The sequence below is a fragment of the Phascolarctos cinereus genome, unplaced genomic scaffold (genome assembly GCF_003287225.1).
Source record: "Phascolarctos cinereus isolate Bilbo 61053 unplaced genomic scaffold, phaCin_HiC Scaffold_5;HRSCAF=322, whole genome shotgun sequence".
Lineage (NCBI taxonomy): Eukaryota > Metazoa > Chordata > Mammalia > Diprotodontia > Phascolarctidae > Phascolarctos > Phascolarctos cinereus.
In genome coordinates, this window is record NW_027555958.1 from 413,763,602 (window position 1) to 413,779,212 (window position 15,611).

Here is a 15,611-nt window from a genome sequence, read left to right on the forward strand (position 1 = left end):
CGATGACAATGATTTGCCATCAGTATTACCAAAGACTTAAAAGTAAAAAGTGGTCGTCTGAAATGGGCAATAAATTAATTGTTAGAAACAAAGGATATTTATTTTGAGAGTAAATTAAGTAACTGACGAGAAAAAACAGCAATCAAAATATTATGGCTCACGTGAGACACCACTGCACATATACAGAGAGGTTCAAAAGTCCCACAGTCCTGACTTTCTAAGATCTCTGGGGCATCCTTTATGTGTGTGGATCCATTCATCCATCCATCCAACCATCCATTACATACATATACACATACACACACCCTAAGAGTGTATGTGTACACACACGTATGTTTATATACCTATGTAAAACCTCATCAAGTCTGTGTAAAGTTGGATGGGAAAATGAGAGTCAGATGCTCTCAAAGGTCCCTTTAAGGACTAACATCGTATGATCCATTATTACAAACGTCTCATGGAATGTCTAACAGGCAAATGGAGAACTCTGTCTAGTGTCAGCTCAGGCACATCTTATGTAGAGGCAAAGGGACATGGCATGGTGAGAACTTGATGTCCCATTATTTTAAATTCAAGGCATGAACATCACCGTCTAGAGGAATTCATTCTCATCCTCATTGTCACTTAATACTCCAGATGCCTAGATAAATAAATATGTGAAACCCATTCTAACCCATGTTTAAAATATGTGTGTGTGTGTGTGTGTGTGTTTAAATGTAATCAGATTTCCCTGATCAATGTGCTTGCAATAATTTCAATGCATATGGGATGGATGGAGGCAGAGATCAGATGATTAGGTGTTCAAACCTTTTTAGCTCTTCACAGAGTGTGAAGAACTGCATAGGTATGCTCTTTTTTTGTTGCCCTGAACACCGTTAAGCCAGATGGTGAAAACGGAATATCAAGTCTGCTACTATGGAAACCACCATCACAGCAGCCCCCTCAAGGCCCTAAACCTATTGGGCAAGTCTTTGATTTCCTGTTGTCACTAGCTGGACCTGCTGTCCTTCACCAAAAGCTACCACATAGCCACCAACCTAATAGAAATCTCTTTAAGAACCTAAGTGTTTTTATGAGATGTGTGTGTGTGTGTGTGTGTGTGTGTGTGTGTGTGTATATATCTCCTTCACTCTAAAAAAAAAAAAAGCATATCCTATTATGATAAAGCAGACCACCAGAAAACCAAGGCAAAATGTAACATGTTTTTCTTCATCAATCCAGTCAAAACCCACAAAGGAACAACATAATATCTCTTTTCATGTTCTCTTGCCATTTTTTCAATTCCACTTTTATTCAGTAAATAGATACGACCTATGACAGTCAGGAAGTGAAACTGAGGCATCTTACCTTAATGTTACATGCTTGTTCCATCAATCTCCGGGCATTTTCTTCTGCCCTGTACCTCTTTGGAAGCTGGACTCTGAAAAACTTTAAAGCACCTTCGAAGTCAGCCTGCAGAAGGTCTTCCTTGGATGTCTGTAAGATAATTACAAGTGAAATCGTGATATCTTTGTCTATATTGATGATAACAATTATAAAGATGATATATTTTCCTGAACAGTCAATATTGCAAAATTTCTAAACCCATTCTTCAGGTGGGAAAACACACCTATTTTCTCTGCCAGAAGCTAAAACTGATTGCATAAACCCCAGAAATCCCATTCAAAGAAGCAATATGAGAAGGTTCTAACAAATTAACATGCTTGTCCTATAACAGATAAAAGTTAGGAAGGTTCATCCTCCAAAAGTTTACCCAGAAACAGGTTCTGAGTAAAGAAAAAGCCTTGGGAAGAGGACTTTGGTATTTTAAGGTTACTGTAATTCTGGGTTTCTGTTTTTCTTTTCAAGGTATTCTTCTGAAGATGTGGGATGACACAACCAGGGTGATCCCAATCCTTCAGTAAGGCTTTCATAAGAAGTTTAGAAAATTAAAAAATTGGCAAAACAGAGGTTGAGGAGATTCAGAAAGCTACTCAATGCCTTGTAATCTTCACTTAGAACACTAGGAAAATGGCTGTGGAAGTAAACCAATGTGGAAGTAAACCTTACTGCTAAGTTAATTACAGAAAATTTACATCTAGAGCAAAAACATGCTTATATGTTTTAATATTGAAAATGTTTCTTCAAGACAACACACAAATACTTTTCATTTCAAATGGCGCAAATAATATAAATTAAGGTTCAGATGGAGGATATATAAAGTCAAAGAAAATGGTCTTCAAAGCAGTCAATGACTAACTGTTAATAAAGAGAAAGAACAAGTAAAGAAATAAAAAAATCAAAACCATGGAGACTAGGAACCATAAGGCTACATATTATGTTAAAATTTTGTGTCATTCAAATTCCATTATAAACACATGTAAAATTTGCTAACCTTAAAGCCCATGTTTGAGAGAATATTAAAAAAAAAAGGCCAACAGATTCCTGCTCTCGGCAGGGCATTACCGGCGTCCAATAGCCCTGCTCCTACTACTCTTCCTGTGGTGAAGTCCTCTGGATTCCTGACCCTCTCCAACCTCCATTTCAATTTACAGTAACATTAAACTGAAACAAATAAAAATTCAATTGCTATTAACATTGGGCAAGATCTCCTAAGCAACCAGCTTGAGTCCCTACTCCTGTAATCAGAGAACAGAGCTAACAATGGCGGTGGTCATAGAAAATTAAGCTTAAGCAGCCATTTGATCTCATATCATTCTCTGCAGCAACTTACTTGTGGCAGGACACAGAGGTGGTTGGGAGAATTTTAGCACTGTCCTGGGTGTCACCTCTGCAACATATCTTGTTTGGATTGCTGGGGTAACCAATGGACGTATATTGGATTGATTGAACTTGGATACTACAGAATACCTCTCTAACTAAAATATCAGCCTCTGAGAACATCTTGAAAGTTGCTTGGGACATCCACATTCCATTCCCACACGCTATACATTCTGTAGTCCATTAGGCCCACAGAGATTTGTCCTTCAGGCAAATATAAGGAATAGGGCAGTTAGGTGGTACAATGGATAGAGCACTGGCCTTGGAGTCAGGAGGATCTGAGTTCAAATCCGGCTTCAGACACTTACTAACTGGATGACCCTGGGCAAGTCACTTGATGCTGATTGCCTTTCCACCCCACCCCCTCAAAAAAGAAAAAATAAATAAATAAAAGGAATGAAAGACATTAGGCTCTAAATTAATAGCCCTTTTCCTAGTATCTCAGAGCCCATCTGCTGATGGACATTCCTCCCTACCTCCAGTTAGATTGCTGTTTGTCCAATTATTATCTCATCTGATCCTCACACCAACCCTGGGAGGTAGGTGCTATTATTATCCCCACTTTAAAGATGAGAAAATTGAAGAAAACAGAAGAGAGAAACTAGGAGAAAAGAAAGGCTTGGAGCCCTGCTTTTTAGGTTCTTCCTTGTGCTAATTCTTTTTAATTTTTGTTTCCTATCTCCATATCATGTCATCTGCTTTCTGGTTTATATCCTCATCTCCTTCCCACTGTGAAACCATAGGCTCCACCCCTGAATTCCTGACTCTGATGGGTGAGCCTTTGACTTCTCTAGCCCGGACCCAAGCCCCCCAAGACACTTCCTGGCCATCCCTACAACATGGCTACTACACCATGCTTCTGCACAGAAAGTTCCCTGCCCCATGCTGCACCACTCTTTTATGTGTTGATTTTTCCCAGTTAAAATGTAAGCTCCTTGAGGACAAGAATTATCTTGTTTGCTTTTATTCAATGATGATGATGATGATGAATAATAAATAACGATAACTAACACCTATATAGCACAGGCAATACGCTAAGCATTTCACAATCCTCTCATTTGATCTTCACAAAAATCCTTAGAAGTAGGTGCTATTATTATCCCCATTCTACAGATGAAGAGACTGAGGTAAACAGAGGTTAAGTGACTTGACCAGGAAAATGTCAGAGCCTAAATCTGAACTGTTCTGAATCCAAGCTTGCCACTTTATCCACTGTACTACCTAGCTGACTTAGCTATATATTATTTGTATCTTTGGTACTTAATACAGCGCCTGGCACACAGTAAGCATTAATAAACGCTTGTCCGTTCTGTCTCTCTGTCTCTCTCTCTCTCGTTATACTGTCACTGTGTACTATGATTAACTGAAACAAAATCTTAAGGGATTAACTTTCCATGTTCCAACCTGGTCTGTATCTGAGGCACCTCCTAACCTTTGTAGAAATAATACTTTAATAAGCTACCCTCTATTGGTTTAGGTATATTACCAAATATTTAATAAAGTGGCATCAAATAAATGTCAGTCTGAATAAGGGATTATAAACTCTAGAGTAGAGTATTAAGCTAAGTCACAGTGTTTTCTAGATCTTAAAGGAAAAGGAGGTAGACCAGTAATTCAGTGAGAATGTGAAAAAAATCAGATGACCAGCTGGCAGCTACAATGGTAGTCCTGAAAATATTAAAGGAATGAGGGTAGAGCCTAGAGAATGTTTTGCAGTTTGTCTCGGGAGGACTTATACAAAGCTATGAATCAGAATCACATAGATTGCAAAGGTATGGAAGGATACCAATCTTCACTAGTAGAGGAAGTAACTACACCAATGACATCACAGAGCCATCCAAATACAACTAGAGGGTTAAAAAGAAGCACAAGAAAATCATTTGGAACTCATTTCACTTGTTAAGCTGAGACTCAGAAAAATCTCTCTCAAGACAACAACAGCTCTCTAATCTAATCAATCAATATGCATTTATTAAATACTATGTGCCAAGCACTAGGGATGCAAAAAAAGTCCCTGACCTCAAGGAGTTTACATTAGAATGGAGAAGAGAATATAAATGATGATGATGATGATGATGATGATGATGATAGCATTTATGTAGTATGTTAAAGTTTACAAAGCGCTTTACGTATGATATTTCATTTAATCCTTCTAACAATCCTCTTAAATAGATGCTGCTATCTTCCTCTTACAGATGAGGAAACCTAAGTTGAGAGATTGATTGAGTTTCCCAGGGTCACATGGCTCAAGTATGTGTCTGAGATAGAATCTGAACCCAGGTCTTCCTGACTCCAGTTCTGATACTCCATCCATTGTGCTACTGAGCTGCCTAAAGACAGAGTGGATGAAAAGCAACCTTAGAGAGGAAAGCACCAGCAGCCAAGCAGAATTAGAAAGGACCCCTGGAGATGGTGGCATTCGCATAATAATTAGCACTGTAGCAACTGTTGCAACAGGTGTCATTCTTAATAGCAAAAAATGAATTTCACGATAATATGAGAATTAATACTCAACCTTATCAATGAATAGAGACTTACACACTTAATTCACTCTGGTGATAACTTCTGAGCTTTAAAATATATCCCCCAAAACATAAAGACTGATATTTCAGGAATCAAATGAGTGAGCTCAAACAGGTTGTGTTGATTCTTGGATTACTGCTCTCTACTTATTGTCACCATAGGAAAGGAAATTGATTAAAACTAAACAGGATGTTCTTCAAATGGAAAATACTTAATTAGGGTTTGTCTTCATTTCCCTCAGGACAGCACCCAGGGAACATTTTCATTCTATGTATTTGTGCTCTGAAGTGAAAAAAAAAACTATTGGCCCACATATTTTTCCATTTTCCAAAGTATTTTTATTTGCTGAAGAATGGTAATAAAAGGTAATGTTAACCAGAGCTAAGGGAGTTATGGTAAGGAAAAGAACAAAGTAGTTTGCTTCAACCCCCAGATGATTTTGGAATAAAGCACTAGACTGGACATACCTTAAAACTATAGACAGAAGATGCTAACACCCTTCTTTCTCTTCCCATACTCTCGAAAGAATTCAAAAGAAAAAACAGGAAAGTCAAAGTAATTGAGAGATATTTTATTTACTCTTCTTATAGCATTAGGGCTGTGTTTGCTCTTGCAGATAATTAGAAACTTTCACTAATCTGGCATCAAATGGTGATATGAGAAAGTAATTAACAATGATAGTCTCAGATACTACCCATCCTTACATTTAAGTAGAAGTTACACATAAAATCAATCAATTAATAAGCATTTTTACTATTCCACACCTACTATGTGCCAGGCCTGTGACTGGATTAATAGACTAGTCTAAGACAAGTCCTTAATGTAGACAAGATAGCATGCCTCTACCTCACTGTGATATGTTATAAAGAGAAATAGAAAGTATTCAAAAGGAACAAAAAAAGGCAAGAAGGGTGTTAATTTCCTCATGGTTCATTTGCAGACCATCAACTAAAATGAGAAGGCACAGACATATGGGGGTATACTCCATTTTATGCTGATCCAATGTATGAAAATCCATATTTACCAGAGAGATAAAAGGTCATTATTCACTCTGCAAAAATATTGTTTCACAACAGGCTTTATCACTGGATTCCTTTAAGTAATGAGTCACTCCATCTAATATCCCCTCCCCCCACAACCTAATGCATTTAAAATGAAATTTTGCAAAAAAAACTGATTTACAAATTAACTCAGGCTAGTGTAACCTTCAGTCTTGGATACTTCTAGTCTTTCTTTTGAACAGGGCTATCCCAAACCCAATGAGTATCTGGGGAATTGCTTAGACCATAGTACAGATGACAGAATTTTGGGCTTGGGGGTTGGGTTTTTGTTTTTCTTATTGTTTTTACTATTTTTTTTAATTACTTGGCAGCAATATACAATTCGGTGAGTCTGCCCATCAGAACTTTCCCTTATGAAGAGGAATATCTAATGTTAACTTCTTTATAAGCAGTTTCCAAAAGCCATCATTTAGCCCACTTCTAAAAAATAACACACTGAAATCTCATATTTAAGGTCTATATCCAAAAAGGAAGTGAATCTTTCCATGGGCGTGTCTTTTAGCCACACACAAGAATTTAGTGTATTTGTGATAGGATATTTTCAATGTTAAACAATGAATAAGGTTCAAAGTTACAAATTCATAGTATTCAACCATTAATAAATCCCCACCATTCTATGCTGCTTTGTTTTTTGTTTTTAACAATTTAAGCTTGCCTTTCTACTTTTCCAAAAGTGAACAGGTTCCTTTAAGTAATTAGTCAGGTTCTTTCCAGAGAGGTTTAACTCCTCCCCATTCGTGTTCAAAACAGGATTGAAAATGTAAAGAGTTATTGTAAATTTTGAAAAACTTGAGTACATGCCCTCTTGACTGATGGCAAGGGGACCACAATGCTGCACGTGGCAAGATTCCTCACAGGCCTTTACTGTAAGGACTAGCCATTGATCTCACATCATTAGCCAGTTCAATAAGACAAGGCTGAACAACTGAACTTTTTACTGGCACTGGTTATAGAGAACAGCAACTCAGAGGAACAGCATTCACCTATCCAATATGTAAAGTAACATGGTTCTCCCACTGATCTTCCTCAAGTGCAACCACGTGGAAGAGGCTCCTATGGCTCTAGAGATGCCTTTCCATAAGCTTTTCATATGTGGTGATGGCAGCAAGCAGCTATTCCCCAGGGTGCTGGTATCAAAACCCCAAATGACCAAATGCATGTTACACCCACAATATACCAAACTGGCAATGACAAACTCTGTGTAGCTGAAAAATGGGAGGTGAATGGGCCTCCTTCAGAAAGCTACTGAGTAAAACCCAAACTATGCTCTCTAGAAACTTACTCCTGGTTGATGCTAACTAAAGAAAGTTTTTATCCCGAAGGCAGATATCAACATGACGGAAGCTTAGGCTATCAAGTTATATTTTATTTTACAATATCTTAAAATACCAGAAAGCAATGAGAGGAGGACCTTCTATTTCCTGGAGAGCTACTATCAAGGACCATTGGGTCACAGAGTTTAAATACTTTTCGAAAAGATGGTTACATATAACAAGACCCAAAATACTAATACTCCCTTTCCCACTGTGGAATGACAAGAATTTGCTGGTTTTCATAACTTTAGGCTCTCAAATGTCAGAGGTATTTCTTCCTGATGCTTCTTTAAAATTTTTTTCTAATAAAACAATGAATCTGCATCTCCTATTTAATTATAAAATTAAGGGTCATGAAAACAGAAATTTAACTGACCAACAGGGATATGAACTGGGAAGAAAAACTACACATACTGGGTTCTTTTTATTTATTGCATGAATGAAAATGGAATTATACATCTTGGATAAAATCCTTGCAAAATCTCCAACACAGTAAAATGTAGCACAGAGCCTTCCTTGCATATATATAAGGGGTTTTTCAAATGCTTGCTGAATTAAAGACAAACTAAAATTTTCCATAATTTGAGAATCAAACCAAGTGTCTCCATCTCAAGACATACAAGGTACAGGATTCTGGTCCACATACCTTTCAATAAATATAATCACATATTTGTTAGTCATCCACCTACGGAGCTGGAGAGCAAGGAAGAGGATGGAAGGGCAGAGTAAAATCAAAAGCAAAATATTGGGGGGGGCAGTGAGAAATGGGTGAAATTCAGTAAAATAACTGGCAGTGAAAGGGTTCCAAAATAACAGAAGTCTAACAATCTGGAATGCTTTTGAGCTGTATCGTGCAAAATAGGCAGACTCAATTATTCTGGTCCAATTACCAAATAATGGTGTAGAACTACCATACACATGACAGAACAGTGGCAAGGTGTAGTTACCAAACCACTGAAGGGAAATGGGTAATAATCCTGTATCAGTGATCGCTACTACTTAAATTTAACTCTTTGTGGGGAGGAAGGAGCATATGTTTTTCCCCCCTCTTATTTGGCAATATGAGTGATAAGTAAGTCAGACTTCTCAGTACCATTTGTGAAATATCAGCTTCAGACCATTTCAAACACCCTCAGTTCACTTGTCCCAGTAGATAAAAGCATCTTTAACTATTTCCTGACCAGGTATTTTTAGGGATCCCCCCGCCCCCCTACACACACAAAAATCCAAGTTAACAACTAAATAGAATGGTTAAATAGAAACAACCTAAGATGCTACTGGTTCAGGTGACTAGTTATAATGTTGGCTTTTAAATTCAGCTTTTAGATACATGAAGAACAGAACTCATATCAAGCATGGGTGCATTCTGCTTTATCATCCAATGTAGCAAACCACAGAAATACACTTGCTAACATGGAGTTAAACCCAGGAAGAGGATTCCATGCTCTAAGCAAATAGCCTTTGGGATAGAGCCCTCCTGAGCTATGATCCCCTCCTGCCAATTAAGGAGTGGCATGGACCAGGTTCAGGAATGGGGGCCCCTTGGCAGTCCTTGGCCAGAAGGATGAGGGCCATTTAGCAATTCCTTCAAGGTAGGGTGGGTAAAAAGAAGAAAACAGAAGAAACCACAAGCCTTGTCCAGGGTTGCGGGGAATTCTCTTAGGCAAAAAGGTGACAGATTTCCTAAAAATGAAGTTCAATAAAAAGTGGTCTCACCGCCAGAAGCCGAGGCACAAACAGGCGATGGCCCATCCCCAGAAGCTCCAGCACTCTGCATGCGTACTCATTCACCAGCTTGCTTCTCTCGTCGTGCATGTCCTGGGACTTTTTGACAGGAGGTGTAAGCTTAGCAGCTGGGGCTGGGCAGGGCACCCCTTCTTCCATGAGCAGTAAGAGGTAAGTATCCAGAATGAGAAGACTTGGTCTCTCTATCCACAATCTGAAGAGCTACAGGAGGAGGGGAGACAATCTAAGGTCTCCCCTAGATGATGTTGTACACGCCTGAGTATGGTGGGAATTGCCAGCTAACGTCTCGAGAAGAGCATTTTGACTCTAGCCACCATAAAAGCCAACCATCCACTGTTCAGGAGCCCCGAAGTAGACTGGCAAAGCAAAGCAAAAAGCAAACGTTGATCTAAATATAAAACAGCGTGAGCCGGTGAAGCTAAGAAAACAGCCAAGAGTGAATGCACAAGAGTTTAGATCTAAAAAAATGGCAAAGCCACCTAGCAGGGCCTAGGGTGTGAGTGTGTATGCATGTGTGTGTTTGTGTATAAGTGAGCAGACAGCAGCAGCAGGAGCCAGAAAGCTAAGGCAGTTGTGAGGCTGCAAGGAGAAAAGGATGAGCTCATTGCAATCCTTGATTCGTGACAAGCAGGGCTGCTGCTGCTGCTGCCTCTTGCTGTGAATCAGTAATGAAGGGGTAGGAAAAGAAGGGGAGGGAAGAAGAGGAGGAGGAGGAGGTAGGTGAATGAGCATGCAGGGTGTGTCTCAGGGGAGAATGCTGTAATAAGAAGCCAATGGCGAGCCAGCCATTGGACAGATGCGCTTCCCCCTCCCGGTCCACCTTCAATCAATGTTAGTCTGACAGCTTATGCTGTTGAAGCCTAAGCCCACAGACAGATGAACTAGCTCCTCTTAACATGGGATTTCTGAGTGAAAAAATCAGACAGCCTGCCAGCGAAAACCCTGACCTTTAATCCCTCTTGCTTTCTAATAACAAGAATAAAAGTCGAAGATTATACTGGGCATATAGCAAGATGCTCTGGTCCCTGCTGGATCACTGAACAAACCAGCGGGGTGGTGCAAGGGCAAATGATGGAGCACAGACAGAAGACCAAGGACTAAGCCTCAAAGAAGAAGCAGCGATGACACACCCCGTGTCTGAACTGTTTGTGTAACACTAATGATATTTTTGCAGTCCCAGGATGTTCCCAAGCCTTTCAGAATGTTGGAAAGATTGGTCACAAGTACACAAGTGATTCTATGAGAACACAGAATTACCAACAGGCAAACATCTTTGATATGACAAGACTGTTATTGGAAAGGCAAACACTTGGAAAATATTAAAGTTGAGCTTCTCAGATTAATATGGACTCTCTTAGATGGGAGGCCTTCAATTATAAAAGCCAAAATTTTTCATCTAAAACATTATTTTTATATTCATTGGGTAAAGTAATTTGTGTATGAGAATAGTATTAAATGGGCATCATCTCAATAGTATTATCATCTGCAACCTGGGAATTGCAGACCATCCAAGTGTTCTTGGGTTTATTTTAGACTATTTATATTATTTTCCTGCAAACAAACCAGGCATAGGTTAAATTGGACACCAAGGAATGGGCCAACTTTTGGTAACTGACCAGAAATGACAAAGGATCTGTTTGGGTCTCATGCTCCAATAAGATGTATCAGGCATAATACTTCAGCCTGTATGAGATGTGACACAGGACAATGGAACTTGGAACAAGTTATTTTACCTTCTGAGTCTCAATTTCCTCCATTACAAAATTAAGACCCACAGCTTTAAGATGAAGAAAGTTGGCAGGTAGCCATTGGTGTGATATTACGCAGAGCTACAATACCCCCCCAATGAAAAAACTACCAAAAACTGTTTTAAAAAAATCATTTTCTCATTTTTTTCCATGAAAAACTAGAAAATCAAATATTTTGACTTTTTAGGATAACACAATATTTTTGATAAAATGTTTATATACTGTTATCTAGCCTAAACTTCCTCACAATAATTTGTAAAAACAAAACAAAAAACAAACAAAAAAATTATTCACCAGATAGTAGAATTTAGAACTTCAAAGGTCCTTAAAGATCACCTTATAGTCCAATTCCCTCAATTTCATGGGTGGGGTAAATGAAGCATGTGGAGATTAAAGGACTATCCAAGATCAAACAACCAGTGACTAGCTGCTGAGATTCAAATTCAGTTCCTTTGATATGACATCCGGGATTTTTCCTACTATGCCACATTATCTAGTTTTATGGGGTAAACTGGCAGCAATAGCATAAGATCATAGGTTTAGGACTTAAAAAAAAATCATCCAATACATAGGCTCTTAACCTGGGGTCCACAGATACATGAGGCACCCACTGATAGATTACAGGGGGCCTGTGAATGAGTTTAATATTTTACTAACAGAATTTTGATATAGTTGGGTTTCCTTTGTAATCCTATGTATTTTAGTATATGATTTTAAAATGTTATTCCGAGAAGGGTTTTACCAGACTGCCAAAAGAATTCATGACATAAAAATGATGAAAGTGACTTCTCCAAGGTCACACAGCTAGTAAGTGACTTGAGCTGGACGTGAACTAGGATTTTCTGTTTCAAAAGCCAATGCCTTTTTGTTTTCTTTTGGCTGTGCTGCTCTCTAATTACTGCATACTGACCATGAGTAGTGGCTCCTCTCCCACCAGAGGTCTTCAAGAAGAGGCTGGATGATGGCAAGGGAAGATGGCACAATACAACTCTCCATTTCCAGGGCAAGAACTATTTCTGCTTTCATGGGCCACCACTGTTTTCATTAGTGAGGGGAAAATAACTCAGTGCCTTCTTTCCCTGTGGGCTTCCTCCTACTGTCATTAATTTAGATGCTAATGTATCTATGCCTATTCTTGTAACCAGGAATCAAAGGTATGGAAGGAGGATGAACACTACTAGTCCTGTGATTTATCACTCCAGAGCATGGGTGGGAAACCCGTGGCCTCAAGGCCACATGTGGCCCTCTAGGTCCTCAAGTGTGGCCCTTTGACCGAATCCAAACTTCACAGAACAGATCCCCTTAAATGAAAGGACTTGGTCTGTAAAACTTGGACTCAGTCAAAAGGCTACACTTGAGGACCTAGAGGGCCACATGTGGCCTCGAAGCTGCAGGTTCCTCACCCCTGCTCTAGACATCAGCAGCAAAGTGTTACTACAGTCAAGTCACTTAATTTCTCTGGTCCACAGTTTACTCATTTGTAAAATGAGTGTTTGGGACTACAAGTATAGATGACTTCCAGCATCCTTTTAAACTCGAAAGCTCCAAGATGACAATGCTTATCAGCTGTTCAACCAGAAGCAAGTGGATAAAGCTGGATAAAGTGCTTGGCCTGGAATGAGGAGAACCCAAGTTCCAATTTGGCCTCAGATACTTACTAGCTGGGAAAGTTACTTAACCTTTGTTTGCCTCAGTTTCCCCAAATGTGAAATGGGGGTAATAACAGCACCTACCTTGCGTGGCTGTTATGAAGATCAAATCAGATATTTGTAAAGTTTTTTTAAAAGATACTTGGCACATAGTTGATTAATAAAGAAATAATAAATGCTTATTATCTTCCCCTTACTATTTAGTTTTTGAAAAAAGGCTTTGGAGAGAGAAATGTCTAAGTTATTCGAGATAGTATCTGTCTCCTTTTCACACAAATGAGATAATGGGAAGCACATACATACATACATATATGTGTAATATATGTGTATGCACATATGTGGCATGTAATATTATTGCTATATATTACTATTATTCTATTGTATTATCATTATTATAACTGGAGAAGAAAATGGCAAATCACTCCAGTATCTTTGCCAAGAAAACCCCATGGACAGTATTAGTGTGTTATGGTTCCATGTGGTCATGAAGAACAGAAATGAACAAATGAACAACAATATTATTATTATTACACATATTATATATATATATATATATATATGTGTGTGTGTGTGTGTGTGTGTATATGTACACGCATACCCAAATGTGTGTGTGTGTGTGTGTGTGTGTACCATATCCAAATATTGAATGGAATATTAATTCCATTAATGCAACAATAACAACTATTAATTTTGTACAAATATTTCACATATCCTCACATATGTTTGCCACAGGGGGTCCATCCAACATTTCAGGAGTCTGCTTGCTAATAGGAAGGAAGAAGGAAGGAAGGAAGGAAAGGAGGGAGGGAGGGAGGGAGGAGGAGGAGGAAGGAAGGAAGGAAGGAAGGAAGGAAGGAAGGAAGGAAGGAAGGAAGGAAGGAAGGAAGGAAGGAAGGATCTTGAAGATCCTGCTTGAAGATTTCCAATGAGAGAGAAATCACCATCTCCCAAGACAACTCAATCCATTTTGAGAAGACTTCTATTTTTAGAAAATTTTTCATTTTCTCAATTGATAAGCGTTCAAAGAATATAAGCAGGCAATTTTCAGAAGAAGAAATCAAAGCTAGTAACAATCACATGAAAAAAGGCTCTAAATTACTACTGATTAGAGAAATGCAAATTAAAACAACTCTAGGATACCACCTTACACCTATCACACTGGCTAACATGAGAGAAAAGGAAAATGATAAATATTGGAGGGGATGTGAAAAAATTGGGACAGGAATACACTATTGGTGAAGTTGTTAACTGGTCCAACCATCCTGGGAAACAACTTGGAACTATGCTCAAAGAACTATAAAACTGTTCATACCCTTTGACCCAGTAACACCACTACTAGGTCTATATCCCAAAGAAATAAAAAAAAAAAGGAAAAGAACCCATGTGTACAAAAATATTTAGATCAGCTCTTTTTGTGGTAGCAAAGAACTGGAAATTATGGGGATACCCATCAAATGGGGAATGGATGAACAAAATGTAATATATGATTATGACAGAATAGTATTGTGCTATAAGAAATTATAAGCAGGATGCTTAAAAAAACCTGAGAAGACTTACATGAGTTGATGCAAAGTAAAGTGAACAAAACCAGAGAACACTGTACACAGTAACAACAATATTTTATGATGATCAATTGTGAATGACTTAGCTATTCTGATCAATGTAATTATCCAAGATAATTCTGAAAGATAAAAAATGCTATCCATTTTAAGACAGAGAACTGATAGAGTAGAATAAAACATAATTTCTTCACTTTATTTTTCTTCCAACATGCCTAATATGGAAATTTTTTTTCATGATTTTAGATGTATAATTGATATCATATTGCTTGCCTTATCAGTGGGGGATAGGATGGGAGGGAAAAAAAGAGGGAGGGAGAGAATTTGGAACTCAAAATTTAAAAAGAAAAGAATGTTAAAAATAAGTAAATAATTATTTTTAAAAATGAATGCTGAAAATACATACTACATTTTTTGAAAAAGAAATGAAGTGTCATCACATTATAGATACCAAAAAAAAAAGAAGAGAAGAAAATTCTTCATGACATTAAGCCTACCTAAATTATGGAAGCTCAAAACTTCAGCCAATGTTCCTGGTTTTGCCTTTTAAGACTAAACTGGAAAAGTCTAAATCTCTTCATGTGACAGCCTTTCAAAAAGCCAAAACATTTTTGTCATGGCCCCATGGGTCTTCTCTGTTGGTTCCTCCAGCTGATTTTCATATGACATGGACCCCTGGCCCTTTATGTGTCTGGCTGCTCTTCTCTGGACATTCTCTAGTTTATCAATGTCTTTCCTCAACTATAGCACTAAGTGCTGGCAAATAATTGGAACTAAGGGGATGACCATTTTTGGGGAATGGATAAACAAACTGTGGTATGTGAATATGATGGAATATTATTGTGCTATAAGAAATGAAGAAGTAGATGATTTCAAAGAGACATGAGAAGATTTGAATGAACTAATGCAGAAAAAGTGAATAAAATCAGAAGAGTAATTTATACAAAAACAGTAACTCTGAAAAAAGAAACAACTTTGAACACTATAAGAGGATTAACATAATGATCATCTATGATTCAGAGAACTGATGATTAAGCATGCTGTCCACCTCCTGAAAAGGAAAGGGAAGGGAATAAACACTTAAACAGTACCTCCTGCATGCCAGGCACTGTACTAAGCATTTAACAAATAATTCTCATTTGATCATCACAATAACCCTGTGAGATAGCTGCTGTTGTTATCTGCATTTTACAATTGAGGAAACTGAGACAAACAGAGGTTAAATGACTTGCCCAGAGTCACACAGCTAGTA

The 15,611-nt window shown here is 38.2% G+C and overlaps 1 protein-coding gene across 5 annotated transcripts in view; it reads right to left on the reverse strand.

The window, feature by feature from the left end:
* Positions 1-15,611, reverse strand: part of RABGAP1L (RAB GTPase activating protein 1 like) — a 681,088-nt gene that overhangs the window by 141,315 nt on the left and 524,162 nt on the right. For 4 of the 5 annotated variants that reach the window (XM_020970529.2, XM_078156481.1, XM_020970531.2 and 1 more), the window contains exon 19: positions 1,348-1,476. In XM_020970529.2, the coding sequence (XP_020826188.1) occupies positions 1,348-1,476 (129 nt within the window). Of the gene's footprint in view, positions 1-1,347; positions 1,477-9,373; positions 9,815-15,611 lie in introns of those variants that run through there. The other variant, XM_020970532.2, reaches the window with a different exon arrangement.